This window comes from Diabrotica virgifera, chromosome 8, assembly GCF_917563875.1.
Source record: "Diabrotica virgifera virgifera chromosome 8, PGI_DIABVI_V3a".
Taxonomy (NCBI): domain Eukaryota; kingdom Metazoa; phylum Arthropoda; class Insecta; order Coleoptera; family Chrysomelidae; genus Diabrotica; species Diabrotica virgifera.
In genome coordinates this window covers 92,003,884-92,028,734 of record NC_065450.1, presented here as the reverse complement: position 1 = coordinate 92,028,734, position 24,851 = coordinate 92,003,884, and the positions used below count along the sequence as shown (strand labels likewise).

Here is a 24,851-nt window from a genome sequence, read left to right as displayed (position 1 = left end):
CATTATAACAGTATCATCTGCGTATGTAGCAATTGTGCTGTTTGCTGTTGTGGGAATATCTGCTGTGTAGAGTAAGTATAATGTTGGTCCCAATATACTGCCCTGGGGTACTCCTGATAGAATTGGAGTTATACCTACTTGATATTGCTTCATTATGTCTATCTTCTATAGGATCTTAGAAGTGTATACAGAGGATGGGGAAAATGAGTTTTTATTTTAGATAGCAGCCCATCATGCCATACCTTATCAAATGCTTGTGAGACATCCAAAAAGGCTGCAGTGCAGTATTCTTTCTTTTCAATTGCATCTCTTGCTACCTTGGCAAACCTATGTACCTGCTCAATTGTTCCATGTTGTTGCCTGAATCCAAACTGGTACTCCGGTATCAACTTTTGTCTCTCGATTATAGGATTCAGTCTTTGAAGGAGTAATCTTTCAAATATCTTAGAGATAATGGGAAGCAAACTGATTGGACGATAAGATGATAGTTCGTGAGGATCTTTATTTGGTTTCGGTATTAGAATAATTTGTTCCATTTTCCATTGAAACGGAAAAAGCCTAACTTTATTATAGCGTTGAATATGTACATAACCAATCGAAGTCCTTCTTCAGGTAAGTTTTTGCAGATTTTTCCCGATATTAAATCATACCCTGGAGCTTTTTGATATTAAGATTTTTAACTAAATCTTTAATTTCATTTATTTGATATTTTCAATAGGAGGTAACATCTGGTAGGGTACCTCTAAGCTCTTGTGAATGAATTCTTCTTCTTCCGTAGGGACAATTCTGGGATGAGGTTGAAAAACCTGCCTGAGATGATTAGCGAAAGCTTGGGCTTTATCGTCATCTGCCTTGGCCCAATCACCATCTTCCTTTCTAATGGGTCCATCATGCTTGATCTGATGTTTAAGTTTTTTTGAGAGTTTCCAAATAGAGTAATTTGTGTCATCCGTCGCAGTGAGACCTTCAAGAAATTCATTTATGCCTTGATCTTTGTAATTGTGTAGTTCTCTTTTAAGCATGCGAGTGGCCCTATTCAGTTGAGTTTTGTCCCCAGGAGATCTGGAAGTCTGCCACTGTTTTCTTAGTTTTCTCTTTTGCTCTCCAAGCTGCCTGTTGAATGATTGTTGTAAGGTGATGGACTGCTACCTCAATATTTTCATTTGTTTTAAGAGGAAGATTTAAATTAATTGCATTTTGAATGTTAAGTCTGAACAGACCCAATTTGTTTTATGATTTGAAAGTTGAAAAATGTGTGTCACATTAATTGGAATCAATGTTACTGAATGTTTTTATACAATTTTATATGTAAGTATTAAAAAACAACCTTGCGAATATCACACGACCGTAAGAATAAATAAGAAGATAAGGCTCCACTTTTTCTAAAATTTGTTGTAATTGGGCAATAGAAACTCGAGCCCTGCGGGTTCTCGTGTCTATTGCCTTGCGTCTATTCTAAGTTTTCTAAAAATTGTCGCATTATTGTCAATTTATTCTCACTCTCTTGTGATGTTAATGCAAATAATTTTTGATTATTTCATTCATAGGAGATTCTGACCAATAGGAAGGCTACAGAAATAAAAATTACAGCGATCATTTTTGATAATATCCCGTCGCCAAGCATTAGGTACTTCAGATGGCCTTCGTTACTATTCAAAAATGAACATTCAGTGACATTAATGACAATTAATGTTTTACAACTTGTCACAGAGAATACCAAGAAACAGGTGTAGTAAATATTCAGGTGAAGATGTCAATAAAATATTAGTTAACATGATTTAAAAATACTTATTCATGAAATAATCTCAGCGAATTACACTCGATCTCTAAAATTATTATCGACTTGTTGTCCTCGCGACAGTTTGACATAATTTAAACTGTCAAAGTGTCATTCGGGAAACAAATCGATAATTTTAAAGCTCTCGTGCAATTACTATTGATAATTTCCCGTCGTCAAGTATTACGTTAGATGCCCTTCGTTGCTACTAAAAAATGAACATTCAGTGGCATTAATGAAAATTAACGTTTTACAACTTGTCACAGAAAACACCAAGAAACAGGTTTAGCAAATATGCAGGTGACGGTGACGATATCAATAAAATATTAGTTAAAATGATTTAAAAAGACAGTTTTATTCATGAAATAATCTTATCGAATTACTAAGTACTTTCTTAAGTTTTATTCATGAAATAATCTTATCGAATTACTCTCGAGCTCTTAAAAATTATCGATTTGTTTTGCCATCGTGACACTTTGACATAATTTTACTCCTTTCGGTTCATGAAATTAAAACTGTCAAAGGGTCACTCAGGATACAAATCGATAATTTTAGAGCTCTCGTGTAATTACTACTGAATATTTCATTTTCCTCTACGGGGAGGAATTTTTCATTCTAACTAAATCTTTTTCTAATCTTCTTACACGCAAATGCCGTCTTCCCTGTGACCTTGCTTTTCTTAGATCTTATCGTGACAATCATGTGATTTCAAAATCTCTGCAAATTAAACATCACACCAAATCTTCATCCATTTCCAAAATTCTTAGAACAACTGGTTTTTCGCTATTTCGAAATTCAATTTAATCGACACGATGCAAAGACACAACAAATTCCCAACTTTTCAAAACCTACAATGACATTCACTCTTACAATATCCATCCATTATTATGGGACACTTTCGTTCGTCCTTCTCACCAAAAAGCCCAACACAACAACAAAACCCAAACCCAGAAACGCAAACTGGCCCAACTTATCTGCCAATAAAATCCACAGCCACTTTGAAATAAACAACCTTCTACTGTTGTGCACAATTTCTCAGATATTCAGATATCCGATTCAGCTAACATAGCTCTGTCAAAGGGCATTAATTTTTGCTCTGTCACTCCTCTTTTCATCCCATCTGAGAAAATTCTTTGTCAAACTGAAGAATCTATTTCTCAAATGTGGCATCTACTCTAACGGCAATAAACGAAACACGATTCCATAAATTCTATTTCTATCTTTTGAGCTGTATGAAAAAATATGCGAGAATGAAGGATTCCGGCTAAAGCTTTGAAAATGCTTTGATGCAATTAAAACCAAATATATGAAGCAAATGCACAATTGTTAAATATTCTTTATTCAGCATGATATTATTAAACATTATAAATAAATAAACATTATAGATAAATATTCAGTTTATAATAAATATTAAAACTTTCAGTGACACTTGGTCGATTCTTTTTCTTGTAATCTTATTCAGCAAAGTGAATAAGGTAAGAAGGATAGAAATTATTATCGTCGTATTTAACGTATACGTTCTGCTTGTCGTTTGTGCTGGTATCAAAATTATTCGGTGGTATCACCATGTCAATATATCCTCTACAGCTGTAACCAATTAAAACATGAGCTATTATCATCACTTTTTTACCTCCACAGTCACAGAAACGTGTTGCAAAGTAAGCTTCAGATGCAAAGTTTACGCCTTGTCCGAATCTGGAACCAAAAGCGGTACCTAAAATAACATATTTTGTTTAATCATAAATATTTTTTGTTGACCTTAATCATGACTAAAGCGCAGACAACTACATGATACCACTAGAGAAATACATATCAAGCGAGGTGTGAGACAGGGCGACACTATCTCACCTAAATTATTTATAACAGTCAGTCCTCGACTACTCCTTTAATATGCTAAAGTGGGAAAATATAGGAATAAAAATAGATGGGGAAATGCTCAACCATCTGCGTTTTGCCGATGATATAGTACTTATCACCGAATATCTGGGTGAAGCACAACAAATGCTACAAGAATTAGAAGACGTATGTTCAACAATAGGTCTAAAAATGAACCTCAGTAAGACCAAAATGACAAATTTTGCTTCCAGCGAACACCTAACTATCCAAAATCAAGTGGTCGAGGTCGAATTGACAGAACAGTACATAGGTATATCTCGGTCATGAAATCAGAATAAGCAAGGATAATCAGATCTGTGAATTTCAACGACGAATAATACTTGCTTGGGCGGCGTATGGTTCACTAATAGTGCGGCAGATTCGTGCAAATATTATAAGAATTGTACATTTAATGATAGAAGCATATAATTTAGACCACACATACTACACATATCAAGGGCGGATCCAGGACCGATTTTCGGGAGGGGCCATAAACTTTTTTTGGGGAGGAGTACCAGAAGTACGGGGGGCAATTTTTAAAAATTAGGGTTACAATGGTGAGTTTTAAGGTCACTTTTCACAGACTTTGAGAAGTGCCTTAAAACTCACCATTCCTTCCATAGTACCGATTCCTACACATTTCTTCGGATCCAAGTGCAGTTCTTTCAACAAGTTTAATACTATTTTTTCCAATGCTTCTCCTGTCAGGAGAAGCTTGTTCTTTCCCTCTTTCTTGATTTTTACTAATTATTTTTAGGTTCTCATAAGCGTCAATAAATTTGACAAAGTCTTCACGAATGTTGTTATTGTGTATATATCCCAAATTTAGAGAAAGCTGTTCCACGTGGGATACGTCAGTCGTTTCGTCAAATATTATTTGTTCAATTATTTCTTCACCACAACATGTTATAAATTGATTTTGACTGCTGCTACTAATGCATGTTGCTAAGGAAGATGCTGTGGATAGGTATAATTTAAGAGTCTTATCTCCTGATGCAATTTTAAACCTTAACACGATCGGGTTTTGCCTTAGTACCACAGCAATTCCCCTCATTCCTAGGTCCAGCATCTTCGTTCAGAAGCATAAGGCCATCATCACGATGGTCTCTTAGAGGAATATTTTGTCGACCTAAGAACACTATAGACTATAGACCCTACTATTGGTCGTAGTCTTTCTTTATTTTTGTTTCTGTTTAGACCTCTGAGAGTCTATCTGGTTAATGACTGGCTTTTAAGGGTTGCTATAACTTTTTAGAAAATCCAGCTCAACCTGAACGCCCTCCTTGTAGTATGATGTTTTTTCATAGGTTTATATGACTCCGTCTTTGCTCATGAGTTTGGCGAAAGATGTTAAAGGTTTCGTGACAAGGCTTTGGGCTCTCATCCCGTTATTGTGACCATATTTTTCATTAGAAAAATGCAACGCAATATCTGTAAAACAGTTTCTTTTGACTGTGCGAAACTACCAACCAACTCCTTTGTTCTAAGTCTAAGTGCTAGTGACCCAAGTAATGCTTCACTTCTTTTTTATTCTTTGTGTGTATAGAATATGGAAATTTATACGATTTTTATGGCTCTCAAGATCGTTCTAACAATTGGCACTTTGTAAAATTATCAACATTTTGATTTATAAAAAACCCAAAAATCATTCTTGAAGCTTCTCCGTTACTTCTTTTTTTCAATTCTAGTCCAGAAAACGTATATTTATCCCCTGTTTTGTACATATAGAGTCGGAAAAATGAAAGAATACCCATGAATGATCACATCACTTATTTTGTATTTGATGTCTTTTTCTATAACAAACGTTTGTTATTTATACAAAAGGACAGAAAATACAAATAGTCCAGGGTAATAAGGTTTTTTCCATGACACTCGAGCAGCCAGGGTACTGAAGCGTTTTTTCGACAGGTAATACCTATAAGAGCAAATTGTAACTATTTCCTGCGTAGGATCTGGCGGCCATTTTTATTTATAAACAATTAAGTGTCAAAAAATGGCATTTTTCCCTTTATTTTTCAAATCAATGGAAAACAGTGAAAGTTATGGTTTTTTTAGTACAAATATCTTTGAGATTATGGAAAAAGCTTTAAAATGACATATTACAAAGTTTGATATACTCATTTATTGTTAATATAATTGCGAAAAAAGGTCGGAATTGCAAAAAAAAATAATTTCGCAATATCTATTGTAAAAATTAGTGTACAGCTTTGAAATTTTTGTCATATAAGGGTTCTTTGGTGCTTAATATGTGATAAAAATTTCAAAGCGATTCATTCAATTGTTTAAATTTTATTCAAATTGTTTATCCCAGAGAGCATTTTTTTTACAATAACATAAGTCAGAAAAAAATCACGTTAGAACCATTCCACAGGTGTCAAATGAAAGAGCATGAGCTATATTTTCAACTTGGTTTAAAAAAAGTGAATAAAAAATGCATTTATTAGTAATAAATAATTATGCAAAAGTATCGTAAATCTTTCCTTATAAACTTTTTATTTTGTTATATAAGAAATTATATATATTTATTACAATTTTTTATCAATTATGATATAAATAACATTATTTGGTAGTTGTGCACTTAAAACAGGGTAAAAAAGTTAATTTTTTTGGAAAAAGTTATTCAAAAAGTTTATAAGGAAAGATTTACGATACTTTTGCACAATTATTTATTACTAATAAATGCATTTTTTATTCGCTTTTTTTAAACCAAGTTGAAAATATAGTTCATGCTCTTCCATTTGACACCTGTGAAATGGTTCTAACGTCATTTTTTTCTGACTTATGTTAGTGCAAAAAAAATGCTCACTGAGATAAACAATTCGAATAAAATTTAAACAATTGAATGAATCGAGTTGAAATTTTTATCACATATTAAGCACCAAAGAACCCTCATTTGACAAAAATTTCAAACCTGTACACTAACTTTTACAGCAGTTATTGCGAAAATAATTTTTTTTGCAATTCCGACCTTTTTTCGCAATTATATTAACAATAAATGAGTATATCAAACTTTGTAATATGTCATTTTAAAGCTTTTTCCATAATCTCAAAGATATTTGTACTAAAAAAATCATAAGTTTCACTGTTTTCCATTGATTTGAAAAAAAAGGTAAAAATGCCATTTTTTGACAGTTAATTGTTTATAAATAAAAATGGCCGCCAGATCCTACGCAGGAAATAGTTACAATTTGTTCCTATAGGTATTACTTGTCGAAAAAACGCTTCAGTACCCTGGCTGCTCGAGTGTCACGAACAGGGTATATTTTTGTCTTATTACCCTGGCCTAAAAATAAGTGATTGATGTGATCGTTCATGGGTATAGGGCTTTTCATCGATTGTCATTTGTTTCGAGCTTCTGTCATGTGTCACATAATATTAATATATCTACGTCATACGTCTTTGGTTTGTATCATTTACAATACCAATAATAACGTATGACGTAGATATATTAATATTCTGTGACACATGACAGAAGCTCGAAACAAATGACTGTGAATGAAAAGCCCTATTCTTTCATTTTTCCGACTATATATGTGTTTGAAATTGAAAACATTTGAACTGGAAATATTTACATTTATATTATTCTAAATTCTCGGAGGGGGCCATGGCCCCCATGGCCCCCTCCCTGGATCCGCCCTTGACACATATAGAGGTTCAAAATTAGATACGAGGCCATCTCAGATTTTACCTTTTACAAAAATTGCGGGCATTCAAAATGGCGACGATACATATGTGAGTAATACCACGATAACTTTTGAACCAAAAATTCAAACTTCAACCAAATTTGGTATATGGGTTTTATTATTGGTGTATAAGATTGAGCTCTTGAACCGGAAGAATCGGTTTACCAGAAGGTGTGTTTTTCCTGATTTTTTATGTAAAAATATGTTGTTTTTTTTTCAATTCTTTCACCCTGTATATGTTAATTCTTCAAAAAGTTAATACCACCATTGAAAAGAGCGTAAAAATATTTTTTAGGAAATATTTTGAACTTTTTAGTTATTTTAATTACCATTTAATAAATGCATAACTTATCTTTACATGTAGCTATGTGTGGCAGATTCGTGCAAATATTGTAAGAATTATTGTGCATTTAATCGTAGAAGCATATAATTTAGACTACATATGCTACACATACAAAGGTTCAAATTTAGATATGAGGCCACCTCAGATTTTGCCTTTTACAAAAATGGCAGGCGTTCAAAATGGCGACTATACATATGTGACTAATAGCACGATAACTTCTGAACGAAAAGTCCGATTTCAACCCGTGTTGAGCTGGCTCCCCCCACTTGCAAAAATTAAAAAACAAATAGCCCTGATTTATGAGCTATTTATGAGCTTTCATATTCCGCAAATTAAAAATTTTGAGCTCGTTCCACTGAGCAGGAATTTAATATTAAAAGCCCCCCCCCCCCACAACTGAAAAATAGGGATATTGAATCGATTTTTGCGGCAGAATTACGAGCTATTTATGAGCTCTTGAAATGATATAGTTTCGATTTTTGAGCTCATCCCCTTCACCACAAACAACCCTTTAATTGATTTTACTTAAGAGAAACATGCTGAAAAAAATTAAAATATATTGTATCAGAAATATTATTCCAATAGCTTATATATTCTAAGAATAAATTCTTAAATCATGCGCATTTCGATTATTGAGCTACAACCCCTTCGCAAACAAACCACCCCATTTTCCAGGCTTAAGAGAGAGTTGTACTTAAAATGCATTAAATTAATTATTTGGCGACTAAATATCGTTTAATAATTTATGAGCTCCCAAAATACGTGCCATTAGGTCATTAAATTGCAATTTATTTTGTATAGTGCAGTCACTGAAGGTAAAAATCAACTATTACCTTCAATTTCGGTGAACCTTCAACGATTTTCACGAAAATTGGTGAGTGGTTAGAGGATACCCCAACAAACAAAGGTGACATGGTGCCACCTTGCGCCTTTACCCTGAGGGTGGTTACCACCCCTTCTCGGAGGTGAAAATTACTTTATTAAAAATAACCCCACATATCGATAGAGGGACAAATTCTAAGCAAAATTTGTTATATAATGTTATAAAAATAAATCAATATTTTTTGAGTTATTGAAGATGAGTAAGAAGTAAGAGATAAGAAAGCTTGACAGTAGGTCAAAGAGTTTTCTTTGTCTTGTGGGCCAAAAATAGACTGCATCCTCAAGAATCACTGCTTGATATATATATATATATATATATATATATATATATATATATATATATATATATATATATATATAAGAAGACAAGAAGTCTTTGCTGACAGTAAATAGAAAGAACTTTAGGATATTGGGTTATGCAGCAAATGAATTTGCTGCATAACCCAATATCCTAAATTTCTTTCTATATATATGAGCCCACGGAGGTTGAAGAGGGCGAAACACATTTCTAAGAACTGGTGTTTGGATCTTTGATTCTATTCGAAAAATTTTTCCCAGCCAGAAATAGTGGATGTGTGAGTTATTCGTAAGGGGATTTTTCCACATTCTCTATTCCATTTGTTTGATTTCGTACGAGTGGTCGTTAAACCAGTACCTGTGGATCTTTTGATCACTGAGTGTGTTTCAAAGATCTACATCTTTTGTTTTTTCATAAACATTATCTTACTTACTCTAAAGTAATTAGGGAATTAAAACTTGAGACTGTCATTTTCAGGTTGGGCGTAGATTTACGCTCCTGTTATGTCTATGTCTCGGATGTTGTTTTTTGATGGAATGTGTCTAAAGATATTCAACCTCTCATCTTTACCGATGAGCCCACGGAGGTTGAAGAGGGCGAAACACATTTCTAAGAACTGGTGTTTGGATCTTTGATTCTATTCGAAAAATTTTTCCCAGCCAGAAATAGTGGATGTGTGAGTTATTCGTAAGGGGATTTTTCCAAATTCTCTATTTCATTTGTTTGATTTCGTACGAGTGGTCGTTAAACCAGTACCTGTGGATCTTTTGATCACTGAGTGTGTTTCAAAGATCTACATCTTTTGTTTTTTCATAAACATTATCTTACTTACTCTAAAGTAATTAGGGAATTAAAACTTGAGACTGTCATTTTCAGGTTGGGCGTAGATTTACGCTCCTGTTATGTCTATGTCTCGGATGTTGTTTTTTGATGGAATGTGTCTAAAGATATTCAACCTCTCATCTTTACCGATGAGCCCACGGAGGTTGAAGAGGGCGAAACACATTTCTAAGAACTGGTGTTTGGATCTTTGATTCTATTCGAAAAATTTTTCCCAGCCAGAAATAGTGGATGTGTGAGTTATTCGTAAGGGGATTTTTCCACATTCTCTATTTCATTTGTTTGTTTATATATATATATATATATATATATATATATAAATGATATATATATATATATATATATATATATATATAAATGATATATATATATATATATATATATATATAAATGATATTTATATATATATATATATATATATATATATATATATATATATATATAAATGATATATATATATATATATAAATGATATTTATATATATATATATATATATATATATATATATATATATATTAATATTATATTAGAATACTTAAAAATAAAAAAAAAAAACAAAAAAAAAAAACTATATCTTAACAATAATAACTTACTATCAATCTCAAATGACTTTGATTACAACATTATAACTTTTGTTCAAATCATACTGGAGTTGGCTCAATACTTATTAATAACAAGACCATGGCTGAATAGCTTAAAAACCGATTTTTTATGATAAATCATTCTAATATTTCCTGCCTGTTATTTACTTGTGTAATCCGATCTGTCATAGTATATATATATTCTGTGATATTTTGTTTTTTAAAAAACTGTTTACAATTTAAAAAACAATTGTAGTTATCAATGTAAAAAAATATTTTAACCATCACTTTTTAAACTTCAAGAGACATTTTATGATTTTAATTAACTTTTTACAACACCTTTTTGTGAACAACCACAACTTACTGTGAGTATATTAATTTATAAGGTCCTATACCAAAAAAACTACCATCGTTTTTTATTACAGTCTACCCTGATGATGTAAACGATTCATTAAAGTTTACGAAAGCTTGGATCAAGTAAAAAGTGTTTTCTTTCACATAAAATTTGCTGAATTCCCCAAGAATACAACCTTGTTATATATATATATATATATATATATATATATATATATATATATATATATATATATATATATATATATATATATATATATATATACGTCTTCATATCAAGGCGAGATCCGACTAAATCGAGGACAACCCGAGATCCACCAATAGGAAATTAATTATTGGAGTATATTTTTCATAAGTATCTTTATAATTAACATATTAATCATGGCACACTTAGAGGGGAAAAGATTTTTGTACTTAAATTTTTCTGATAAATTTACAGCGAAACGAGATCCGTAGCTGAAAAGTAAAGGGGAGGACTTATATACGAAATTTTAGATATTTACCGATCAACGCGAGATCACACACTGATGCCAGCTCTAAAGAGTATTAGTCGAGCGATTGGAGCTCGTGTTGTATTGTATATTTCCCACGATATAAAGATATATAGTGGGCGGAGTCAATGACGCACAGTGGTCCTTTCTGACGATCTATGGTTGCAAAAGTATTACACCACAATTAGTCGGAGAGATAGAAGCGGATTTTGTGCGTGATAAGTAATATGGAAAAACTATACGGAAATATGTTAAATTAGTTGTGTACATGACTTTCTCCAACGGCCGGAAACCAGAGTGGGGGACGAGGGTAGTTATATGGGGTCAAAGTCGCGGTTTTTATTATTTTTTTTTGTGACGCTCATGATCGAGAAAGTGCACCAAAATATGGTAATAAGTAGGTCATGACGTAAGTAAGTACAATCTCCAGGGGCGGAACGTTGCGTGCCGACAAAGGGGTGGGGGCAGGGGTGAATATAAAAATTATAAGGGATTTTTGTGACGTTCGTGATCGAGATAGTGAAGCAAAATTTGGGAGTAAGTAGATCATGACGTAACTAAGCAAAATCTCCAGGGTCGGAAACCAGAGTTGGGGATGAGGGTAGTTTTAAGGGGTCAAAGTCACAGTTTGTATTATTTTTTTTGTGACGCATCACAACATTTGACCGCCACGCAGCATGCCGCCCCTGGAGATTTTACTTAGTAATGTCATGATCTACTTATTCCCAAATTTTGGTGCACTATCTCCATCATGGGCGTCACAAAAAAAATAATAAAAACCACGACTTTGACCCCTTATAACTACCCTCGCCCCCACTCTGGTTTCCGGCTGTTGGGGAAAGTCATGTGCACAACTAATTCAATATACCCCCGTATAGTTTTTCCATATTACTTATCACGCACAAAATCCGCTCCCAGCTCTTAGACTAAATATAAGGGACTGAAAATTCGTATACAGGTAAAACATTGTTGTATATGTAAAATACAAGAACGTACAAAAATTAAAAAAATATAGAAAGAGCACGTTCGAGCACACAAGAGTAACTTTTTCTGAGAGATAAATGAATAAAGTAACAATAAAAAAATAGTTTAGCAACAATCCCGAACAATCCCAAAAGTTCTACTCTATTAGAATCTTTACAAATTCTTATTTTAGTGCTAATCTATCATCATCTTTACAATCAAATATTTTTTTTATCAACAGAGGTACAACTATTGTTTTATAATATTGTAAATATACCTGTCGCTTGACTTCCATTTCAAAAAAATATTAAAATAACAGTTTTAGGTACACTTAAATTCACTTTGGAAGGGCACGTGCGCTGGTAAATTGCCTGAAACTACTGAGCATAAGTTCGGTAAAGAAGTACAACTTTCGGTTTCAATTGTTCACTTCGAGGTGGGAGTTGAGTTCTAAGAACGATTTATTTTGTTTACCTAGTTATCTAGGTATTCAATGAGTGTCATTACAACCGATTATTTTAAGATAAATTTTATACCTTTTGCAATCATAGATTATGAAAAAGGACCACCGTGTGACGGCAGCAACAGCGTTGTCTCGAATTCTTTATGTAACTTTTAAGTAGGTATCGCTTCTTTTGTGTCTTTAACGTCTACGATTGACCTTTCAGAAAGTCCCTTAGTTTTGTTACATACATAAGGGTGTGAAAAGGAAAAAGAATACTTCACAAATAATAACCATTTAATAATGATAATTATTTGCAATACAATATTTTAAAACTATACATTAATATTCTTAAAAAACACTTACTACGAAACCAAAATATAATTATTATATTCTTAAATAATACAAATTGTTACAAAATAATTATTTAAATGATTGCTTGTTTTAAAAATACATTACAAGAAAGTAAAATTTTTTATAAATATTATTAAAGTTTAAAAAATAAAATAACTCAATATGTAATTATTATTTGATAGTTAAAAAATGATTTTAAGTAAAATGATTTAAAATATAAAAAGAAACACACATAATTTTCAGGGTCAACTCCTAATTGCATGAAAATTTGGATTTAGATTCTACCCATCCCCCACTTCAAAGTTGAATTTGTGCCGTTGTTTGCTTTTACTTGGAGGGTGAAAAAATATACGTTTAAAATAAGTCCGGAAACAGATCTGACTAAGTTTAAGCAACTTTTGTTCTATAGAGTTTTTTTAACTTAGGTACTAGGTTAATTCAGTAGTAGGTACTAGAGTCACTTGCGACTAAAAATATTTACTTTTCAACAAAAAGAAAACACGTTTTTCGGCGGTTTTTCGCAAATACTCAAAAAGTAAGTATTTTATCGAAAAAATATTCTTGGAAAAAATTTAGCATATAAAAAAAACGAAAAAATGGTATATTCTTAGTCTATAGCACCAGTAAAAGTAAATTTGTAGGTCATAAAAAAGACGATCTTATCCTTCAAATTCCAAATCAAATATTTTAACGTGATACATAGTACCAAAAAATGAAGCTCTTTTCGGGGAAAACCCATTAAATTTTTTTTAAAGTGTTTACAAAAAGCTTTATTATATTTTATAAAAGTTATATACGGGTAGGAAAGACAACGGAACGAATTTTCGAACGTTTAACCCTTAAACGCCCAAGGGTGGGTAAAAAATGTCCACCTAATGCGTATTCCCTTGTAACTTATTTATTACGTAGTATTTATTCCCTTTATCTGATGTTAATTTGGTTTTACCGATATTTTTGAAAATAAAAGTAATATCTTGAGTTAAATATGGGTGGGCATAAAAAGTACACCTTTGGTAAAACTTGTTACTAAAGGTTTCTCTATAATTTCTCGTTGGTAGGAACATAATCCATATAATTATCGACGTATAATTACATTATCGACATAATTATCCGCCAATGAGGAGGCTGAAAGGAAGAATGTGGAGAAAATCGACAAATCTGAATTACTGGCAGTTACTGGTATGTTAATTTTGATTTACATTGTAATTTTGTTTTAAGGTTTGTAAATTGTTTATATTAATATTTTAGAAGATGCTGTGTTCCTTGAGCATCAGATTCTTAAGTTTAATTCATTTCCAACAACTCTCAATAAATATATTAGCTATTTTCAAGGTGGACATTTTTTACCCACCCTTGGGCGTACATGGGACCTAAAAAAGGTTGGGCGTTTAAGGGTTAAACAGACGACATCCCAGATTTACCAATTTCTGGACAATTGATCCAAAGGCTGGATTCTAACAACGAAACAGTTGTGGATTTTCAAGTTTTCAATGAGAGTCAGAATGAAAAAACATTAGTGACCTCGAGTATGATGGTTTGGAGAATTTGGCTGTTTAGATCTGCCATAAATTGAAGGACTCCAGTATTCAATCCGAAGATGTTTCAACGTACGCGTGGGTTGATCATTTGAGTAAGTGTGGTTTATGTAAACCATCAGACACTCTCTTGTCATATATTAAGTAACTGGAGACAATTTTTCCTTCCACATGAATGGTGATTCCATTTTGGTAACTAAAAATTATTTAGAAAACCTTATGTCCAAAAGTGTAACTGTAGACTCTTCTAACAAAGCGAACAAGTTATTTTTTAGGTCTTCGATGTACTTCCGAATTAAAGAATTAAACAAGTCTCTTAACAACCTGACATTGCGTAAAAGAAAAATTATGAAAACTGCTACATAGTTGCTGTATGTACGTCTATTTCACATGCACAAAATTTAAATAAAGTGCATGGCATGAAAACTGTAAAACTTATTGTCTTTTCCAAGCCTCTTACTTAAATCTGATGAAATACATTATTTAAAAAGTAAAAAATTTTGTTTTTTTATCAATCCATTAAATTTATGGTTTTATTTTGGGGCTTTTCTTCCCCTTGGTAAAAATTATATTTACTAATGTGTAGGCCACTAATCAATTTTTGCCAACTAACGAAATATAATAATTTTATTAGATGTCGATTATATGAATATTTTTATTTTCCGGATACCAATATAATCAAGAAACTGGGAACTTTACAAATAACTGAAAATCAATTTAAATAAAAGTAAATAGTTTAATAATTTTCCTCTAAACTATAAAATTCACTTAGTTTCTTTTAGTCATAATTCATTCATTTGACTATTCTCAAATTTTATTCGCGTACGCATAGACGGGACTATGCTTTACTCTGTTGCTGACGTCATGCGCCAATCGGACGAGTTTACGTAACTTGAATATCAGGGTGTGCATATTTCCGGGTCCCGGTGAATTCGTATCTATTTTAATCCCCCATCCTAATTACAGGTCAACTGGCAACTCTGGTGCGCAGTTAATTTTTAGATAACCCATTAACTACCGGTGAATTGGTAACTTTCATTTTTTAAGTATTGTTGATAATCTAATATCGGTATTCCAGGTATTTAGCGCTGCACTCCTAAAAATGGAACAAATGGCACAGGAAGTGAAACCGATGATGAAACGAAACGCAAAAGAGAAAACTTGGATGATTGTTTTAATAGAAGTAAAATTAAAAAACGGTCACCAAGCAAAGCAGGCAACGAAAACAAGGAAGACATGGAAAATGTTATGATTACAATAATGAAAGAGCTAATGAATAAAAACGATGAAATGCTTCAGGAAATAAAACAAATAAGGAAAGAATAACAACAAACGAATAAAGAGATAATGGGTGTAAAAGCAGAGAAACAAAAACTAAAAAAAGAAGTAAAACAGCTACATGAATAAATGGAGCAACTGGAGAAATTTAGCAAAAAGAAAAGCTTGATCGTAACTGGGTTGAAAGTAGAAACAAATGATTATAAGACATTAAAAGAAGAAATGGAAAATTTCAGAGCCCAAGAGTTGCAAATACAAATAAAACTAAGAAGTGCAAAAAAATAGGAGAAACAGTATGCGCAATAGAAACAGAAGCCCTCACGGATAAAATGGAAATCCTAAACAAGAAACGTAAACTAAAACAGCATAAAGATCGTATCTATATAAACAACGATTGGACATCGAAAGACAAAGAAATACAAAAGGAAATAACTAAAATAGCAAAGGACGAAAGAAGCAAAGGTAAGCAAACGAAAATCGGCTACAAGAAATTAATAGTGAATGGCAAAATCTAGATATGGGACGAAGAGAGAGAACAGCTGATAGAAAATTCAAAAAACTAATAAACGAAGAACAGCGGCTGAAATATGATATTGACATGGCAAAAGAAGACTCGGAAATGCAAACGGTTAACGAAAAAAAAAATAACGCACACAAAATAAAGAAAAAATCTCAATAAGAAGAAAAGAACAAATCCCATTAGAATGGGATCTTGGAATATTAGAACCATGCTGGCAGTAGGCAAGATGCAAGAAATAGCTCTTGAAATGAAAAAATACCAACTAGAAATCCTAGCCCTACAGGAAATACGATGGAAGAAAGAAGGAAAAATTGAGAAGAAAAACTTTAGCATGTATTATTCGGGAGAAAACAAACAGGGAACGAATGGTACGGCATTTATGGTGAACAAAAAAATGAGGGAAAAACTGATACAATTCAAAGCAGTTAATGAAAGGATATCTTACATAAGAAAATAAACAAGCCAACATCTCGATAGTCAATTGCTATGCACCCACCGAAGAAGCAAACCAAGAAGATAAAGCAGAATTCTACGACATCCTGGAAGAAACCTGTGAAAATATTCCGAGGAATGACATATTAATAATATTGGGTGATTTCAATGCAAAGATCGGAAAGGAGGACTATAATCGTAATGTAGCTGGCAAAGAAACCATTCATGAAACTACGAATGATAATGGAGGAGAAATCTGCAACCTAGCAGCAGCAACAAATACATATATAGTTAGTACTGGGCATAAACATAAAAAGAACACAAAATAACATGGATGATACCAGGAAGAATGGATGGAAACCAAATAAATCATACTCTAATTTCGAAAAAGTGGACACAAATAGTACAAGACGTAAGGTCATATAGAGGGGCAAATGAAGGTACTGACCACATATTGTTGATAGCAAAACTTTAGATGAAAATAATCAAAGCAAATAATCATAAGGAAGGAAAAAGGAGGAAATGGAATATAGCCAATCTGAAAATGCAAGAAACAAAGCAACAATATACAGAACAACTGGAACAGAAATTGGGTCAGTACGAGCACATAGAAATAGAAGGAGAATGGAAAAACATAAAGAACAGCATAATAGAGACAGCAGAACAAATAATAGGATTCCAAAAAAACAAAGAATCGAAAGAATGGTTTGATGAGGAATGTCACCAAAAAAGTCAACTGAAGCACCTTGCAAGAAACAAATGGCTACAAAGTGCCGAACAGGAACAACTGGACCAATATAGAAAAGAAAAACAAGAAGCATTGAAACTCTATAGAAGAAAAAGAACACATGGTTCTCTGAACAAATGCAAGAATTAGAAACGAATAATAAAGACAACAAGAAATTGTTCGAATAGATAAAACAACAATACAGTACCAAAAAATCTGTGACAAAATAAACAAAAAATATTGGGAAAAACATTTCACGGACCTATACAAAAACGACAATAAGGCATATTCAGAGGATGAGGATATAAGAGATAACAGAGATGAAGAGGAAGGCGCACCTACTTATCAGGAATTCATGGAGGTATTAAAACAACTAAAAGTAAACAAAACGCCAGGGCCAGATGAAATCAACAACGAACTGATCATCAACGGAGGAGAGGAGCTCACGAAGCGAATGCACAAGTTAATGGTTACAGTTTGGAAGGACGAAAGCATGCCCATAGAATGGAAAAACGGACACATCGCACCAATCTTTAAGAAAGGAGATCCAACTAAGTGCTGCAACTACAGACCAATTATGCTACTAAATACAACGTATAAGATATTGACCACAATTATAAGAAACCGACTAAATCAATAGACAGAAAAAATTATAGGACTACACCAACAGGGTTTTAGAAAAGTAAGATCAACAATAGATGCAATACACGTACTGACACAAACAATTGAAAAAATCTATGAACATGACATAGAATTACACATACTATTCATCGACTTCCAACAGGCCTTCGACAGCATATACAGACAACAATTATTAAAAGAAATGAAAAAAAATGGAGATACCGGCAAAATTAATAAGACTAACTAGAATGACAATAAAAGACAACAGCAAAAGTTAAAACAAATGAGGGCGATACAAATGACATCAAAATATTCTTGAAGTAAGACAAGGAGACAGTCTGTCAACGACAGACGACACTATTTAATATCGCTCTAGAAGGAGTAATTAGGGACACAGGGCTGAAAAAGACAATTATTCAAAGCTCAACACAGATCATAGGATATGCAGATGACCTGGGACTGGTAGCACGAGATAAAAAAAGACTAGAAGAGGCACTTTTAACCCTGGTAAGAGAAGCAAAGACGAGAGGATTAATAATCAATCAGAATAAAACAAAATATCTTATAAGCACACGAGACAATGTAAACAGAATAGCAGAAATAAAGATAGGTGAAAATACATTCCAGAGAGTAGATTCCTTCAAATACCTGGGGGTGATGGTGGACGGCAAAAACGGAAGGAGTATAGAGATAAACGACAGAATTAAAGCAGGTAATAGAGTATATTGGAAATATCACCAACTACTCAAGGACAAAAACCTGAGCAAAAAAACAAAATCAAAAATATACACAGCAGCAATCAGATCAGTGATAGCCTATGGAGCAGAAGTAATGTGCCTTACGAAAAAAAAATTGAAGGCACTCGTGGGAGTGCCGACAGAAGTGAAAACTTCTTATAGTATATAAATTACGAGCTCAATTATTTTTCCCCATGCAACAAGAACTGCTATACCTATATCATATACGCGATGCGTATGTCCTATGCTATTTATGTATACATACACATAATTTATATAAGTACAAAATTTATTTCAGCGAAGTGATGACGGTCGCAAATTCAATACTTTTTCCCTATCCAAGAAGTGCACAATGTCCCTAAAGAAATTTTCACTTCAAAAATTGATTTCGTCGAAGCGATGACGGTAGCTAATTTAATAATTTTTCCCCATCCAAAAAGTGCACACCGTCCCTCAAGAAATTTTCACTTCAAAAATGTATTTCATCGAAGCGATGACGTTCGCTAATTCAATACTTTTTTTCATTGAAAAAGTGCACAACGTCCCTAAAGAAGTTTCACTTCAAATATTTATTTCGTCGAAGCGATGACAGTGGCTAATTTATTACATTTTCCCAGCCAAAAAGTGCACAACGTCCTTAAGGAAATTTTCACTTCAAAAATTTATTTCGTCGAAGCGATGACGGTAGCTAATTTAATAATTTTTCCCCATCCAAAAAGTGCACACCGTCCCTCAAGAAATTTTCACTTCAAAAATTTATTTCATCGAAGCGATGACGTTCGCTAATTTAATACTTTTTTTCATTGAAAAAGTGCACAACGTCCCTAAAGAAATTTCACTTCAAATATTTATTTCGTCGAAGCGATGACGGTCGCTAATTTATTACATTTTCCCAGCCAAAAAGTGCACAACGTCCCTAAAGAAGTTTTCACTTCAAAAATTTATTTCGTCGAAGCGATGACGGTCGCTAATTTAATAATTTTTTCCGGTCGCCAATTTAATACATTTTCCCATCCAAAAAGTTCACAACGTCCCTAAAGAAGTTTTCACTTCAATGCATATACGTACAAAATGACGGTCGCGATGACGGTCGCGAAATAAATGGTTTTTCCCCATCCTAAAATAGGTTTTACACTTATTTTAAATTTAAATACTTCTATACAATTTATATATACATACAAATATGTAATATATAGCATAAGCTATGACGGTCGCAATGACGGTCGCGATGACGGTCGCGATGACGGTCGCGATGACGGTCGCGATGACGGTCGCGAATTCAATGCTTTCTCCCCTATCCAAAAATCGCACAACGTCCCTAAAGAAGTTTTCACTTCAAAAAACGAAGAAAAGTTAAAAATAATTGAGAGAAAAATTATAAGAATACATGGCCCAGTAAAAACAGAAACAGGGGAATATAGAAAGCTGATGAACCATGAAATAGTAAATATAAATAAAGGAGAAGATATAGTAAAATTCATTAAAGCACAAAGGCTCAGATGGTTTGGGCGCACACAAAGAAGAGGGGTAGAAGAACTAATCAGGAAGATAATGAACTGGAAACCAGTAAAAAATAGACCAAGAGGAAGACCAAAAATTAGATGGGAAGATCAACTGCTAGACGATATATCAAAGATGGAAATTGCAAACTGGAGAGAAAAGATTCAGGACCGCAGAGAGTGGAAGAAGATAGTAGAGAAGGCAAAAAAACATCACAACCTATGAACGGTCCATATAATAATTCCAGGTATGTACCTGTATAAATTACCCTCCTTGAAGTTGGTGTAAAAGGTATTCATCATTTATGTATTGCTTTTGGAAGGATTACTAGAGAAAATCCAAATAAATTTTGAAAAAATGGCTGAAATCGCTGAAATTCTTGTAACAGATTTCGTAATGAGTGAACATGGGTGTAAGTTATTGGTGGTAACTGATTTTAAATTTCACTCAAAGAAAGTGCTAAAAAGTCTAAAACATTTATGGTACTGTTCTGCATCTGGTTGCCAGGCAACCTGTTATACCGACGGTTAGTTTTTTTAATATTTTGAGTAGTAACTATGTTGGTTATCAACAATTTGATGTCAAAAATGCACATTTTGCCATTTTTTGTCTACCAGTAAGAAGAAAAACATTCAAAACAAAATTTAAGATAACCGCATTATAGAACATGTAAAACAATTTAAACAAGGTTTTATAAATTTCGCTATACTTAATTGTTGCTTATAAAACTATAAATTAAGTCAGTTTAACGTTAATATAACTTATGTAAAAAATACAACTTATATCTCGATATTACGTGAAATAGCTCAAAGAAATGAGTAAAAATACACGGTTTTTATGACACTCAGTGTAACTACGTAACAATTGTTTTAGTTTCTATATGGACGGAATAACAAAATTTATGTAAATCTGACCAGTTTTTTCTCAATTTAATTATTTATTGACAATTTAAATGAAAAATAGCCGATTTTAAGAATTTTCGTCTATAAGTTACAATACTTTACCAAAAAACTGAAAAAGAACCGATTAGTTTATTGAAATAGCCTTAAAATGAGTTGAAGTAAAATAGAATTGGAGCTTTGTTTATCAATAAACATTAACGAGGTACCCCTAAACCCTAAAAATTACATCAAAACGACGATTTTGAAGCTCTTCCGACTGGATTAAAGAAGCTATTATCGATTCAAACAAAAGTTGTGTATTTTTAATTCTAAATTTCAACTATTTAATTAAAAATAAAGGGTTTCAGTTGAAAATTCAAAGTTGCTACACCCACCGCTTTCGCAGGCAGAATAAGAACCCTGCTATTGCATAAGTATATAGATTTTGAAAACCATTAAAAAAGCATTCCAAAGTTTTTTCGATATGCCGTCTAGTTCTCGAGATATTTGACAATCGCCTTTCTGGACAGAGCCCTTAAATAATGTAAACATTCTTATTCAAGCTAGACATAAGCCGAGTGAGAGAGCTGACCGTGAAATTCATTTGCGATGTTTCCAAATTTACCGGATCTCGGGTTGTCTGCAAAATATATATTTACCATATACACAACGGATCCCGCGCCAGTCCAACATTGTTTGATTTGCTTGTCTAGATAATTGCTAAGAAGAAATGCGTTCAATGTGCGTCCCCGTTTAGGATTTTGTCCTCTTCAGGGTTTGTCGTGAATGTATTGTGTGGCAGTGAAAGCAAACAGTCCGAAAAACACACTGGGGCAAGTGTCGTATCCTGGTGTTTTTCCTTGGTTATGCCGGACGGTGGTGTCCAGAAGGCTAAAAGTCAACAGAGAAGAAAGTTTTGATGGATTGTTGTTGGTTCCGTAGACATTTACGTGTACTGTCCGTGCTTTGCTCTCGACCAGTCTCCCTAGAAACCATTGTACAACGACAGGCGAACCTGCGTCCCTCGTGGGCGGTCAGGAGGTGGCTTTTGAGCGTAGCGTGGACAGTGAGCGTTCGAGTGGAGAAAATAGTTGCGGCTATTTTCTTGGGACGAACAGGTATAATTGAGCAATGAAGTTGGAAAACCGCAAAAAACCAACTTCTCCCTGTTCGGGGTAGGGAAGAGGATATGTTATAGGTGGGTACGGAAGGCTAACGGAGTAGCCTCAAGGATGTTTTCGTACTCTGCCGGGAGTTCGTCAATGCATGTTTGCATTAGAGCAGACGGTAAATGAATCTTTTTGTGTTTGGGCGTTCGGCAGAGTACGTGGCCGGAAGATGAACAGGAACATTTGAGAGATTCTTGTGTGTCGGAGGGGGGGCCGTTAATTACTTTGATTGTGAAGTTCCTGTTCAGAGAGTTTATTCTCTCGGTGATTTTGGGGATGTTTGAGATGTTATGGATTTCGTTTGAGGGGTATCGCCAGTGCTCATAGTTGCATCTACGCAAGATTCTACGTTCTGCCCCCAACAACCTCTCTTGTCTTGATCTAGCACAAAGAGAGTAGATGCATGATTTGTACTCCATGACGGGTCGAATAAAGGTCTTGTAAGTGTGAATGAGAGTCTTCTTGTGTGTCTTGCCAATTTTTCCCGAGAGAGGGTTGAGAAGTCTGGCCCTGTTCCTTACCCTATCTAAAGTTGCCTTTAGATCTGCGTCCCAGTTGAGAGTCCTGGTGAACAGTACTTCCAAATAGTTCGCAGTCGGGCTAACAACAAGCCTTTCTCCCAACAGTCTCAGTGGATATTGGTCGTCTTCATTAATTATGATTCTATATGACACAGAAGGGGCGCGAAACACAATTGTTGTTGTTTTGTTCGCGTTCAGCGTGACTCTCCACTTACAACACCATTCGCCGACCCCGTCCAACAGAGCCTGGGCTCTTCTGAAGAGGAGTCTTGGGTTGTATCGAGAGGTTGTTGTGAGCAGAGTCGTGTCGTCTGCATAGAGAAACAGCCGAGTACCTGGGATATTTTGGTTAGTGATGTCGCTGTTGTAGATGATGTACAACAGCGGTGCTAGGACTGAACCCTGGGGAACTCCAGCTTGTGGAGTGAAGGGGGTGGACTTTTGATCGCCTATTTTCACTCTGACAGTTCGGTTGTGGAGGTATGAGTGTACAATTTTGGTAAATTGTAATGGTAGCCCGATGTCCAGAAGTTTCCGAACAAGCCCGTCATGCCAGACCTGATCGAAAGCCTTCTGCACATCCAGGAATGTGGCTATGGCGAATGAACCATCGTTGATGGTTTGAGTAACTTTAGTAGTGAAATCTATTAATGCATGTTTAGTAGATCTACCTGACTGGAATCCGTATTGGAATTTTGGTATGATATTGTGGTTTTCGAGAAAGTCATTGAGCCTCTCTTTTAGGATTAGCTCAAGAACCTTACCCAGAGTGTTGATTAAAGAGATTGGTCTATAGGATTCCACGTCGGTTGGGGGTTTGCCTTTTTTCAAAAGCATGATGGTATTGGCCACTTTCCAAGGAGTAGGAAAGTGGCTGTTTTTGAGACATGCATTGAATATTTTAGTTAGAAGAGGGATGATACTCTCTGGAAGTTTTTTGAGGCACCTTCGGTTGATGCCATCAGGTCCGGGAGCGCTGTTTTTGCCTATTTGGCAAAAGCTCTCCGTTTCCCTGTTTGTGAGGGGGTCCATGATAGGATCATAGACTAGAATATGGTGGTTGAGAGTAACATTTACTATGTATTCTGTGTTGAATTTAAATAAGCGATCAAAGTTCGGGTTGTCTGGAGTTTGAAAATTGTTTTGAAGCGAATTTCTGAATGCTTCAGCTTTCCCTTCTGGGGAATTGACTATGTGATTGTTGACCAACAGATGGGATGGTTGAGATAGTTTTTGTTTTGTTAGGACTTTGAATTTCTGCCAGAATTTACCTCTGTCTCTGTAGTCCAGTTTTGAGGTAGTATCTTCCCACCGGCGAGCCGTTAGGTCAGATATCTCCCTCTTTATCCTGGCACAGATTCGGTTGTACTCTGTTTTGATTAGTGGATTTCTATTGGCCTTGTATTGACGTAGAAGACGTCTTTTTTGTTGGATTTTGGCAATGATGTATTGTGGAAGTGCCGGTGATGTATAGGTTATTTGTTTAAGTGGGATTGCGTGCGTGATCGCCTCACTGATGAGGTTCTCAATTTCGGTTGCACTGGTGTCGATACTATCGTTAGTGTCGAGTTCGCCTAACATAGGGAGATTTTGAGTGATGAAATTTTGGAATTCAGTTCAGTTAGCATGACGATAGTCTCTTATAGATCTTGGAGGGTTTGGTTGTTTTGGAATTAGTATGTCGGTGTCGACAAGAAGTGGTACGTGGTCTGACGTTATTGAATCGCCCGTGTGGCATCTATCCCCGAACCGATCCAGAATGTTACTAGTAACTAGGATGTGGTCGACAATAGAGGCCCCATTGGCGTTCAAAAACGTGTATTCAGTGTTGGTGATTCTTGAGATGGGAAGGTCTAGTAGATAATCCGTGAGGCGGATGCCTTCTGGGTTTGAACGGTGATCACCAAACTGTGTGTGTCTACAATTTAGGTCACCCATCAGCACGGCCTTGCTAAGCGTCGAAAAATACTCAAGCAAGTGCCTGCTGAGTGGCTGACCCGGGAGTTTGTAGTAAGAGACTATCGTGAGGGTTTCGTTATTGGGGAT

The 24,851-nt window shown here is 34.3% G+C and overlaps 1 protein-coding gene across 1 annotated transcript in view; it reads right to left on the bottom strand.

The window, feature by feature from the left end:
- Positions 1-3,098: 3,098 nt before the first annotated feature.
- The window catches only part of LOC126890036 (protein mono-ADP-ribosyltransferase PARP11-like), a 50,333-nt gene continuing 28,580 nt past the window's right edge, over positions 3,099-24,851 (bottom strand). The window contains exon 3 of the mRNA XM_050658853.1: positions 3,099-3,491. Coding sequence (XP_050514810.1) covers positions 3,232-3,491 — 260 coding nt within the window. The 3' untranslated portion in view covers positions 3,099-3,231. The remainder of the gene's footprint in view (positions 3,492-24,851) is intronic.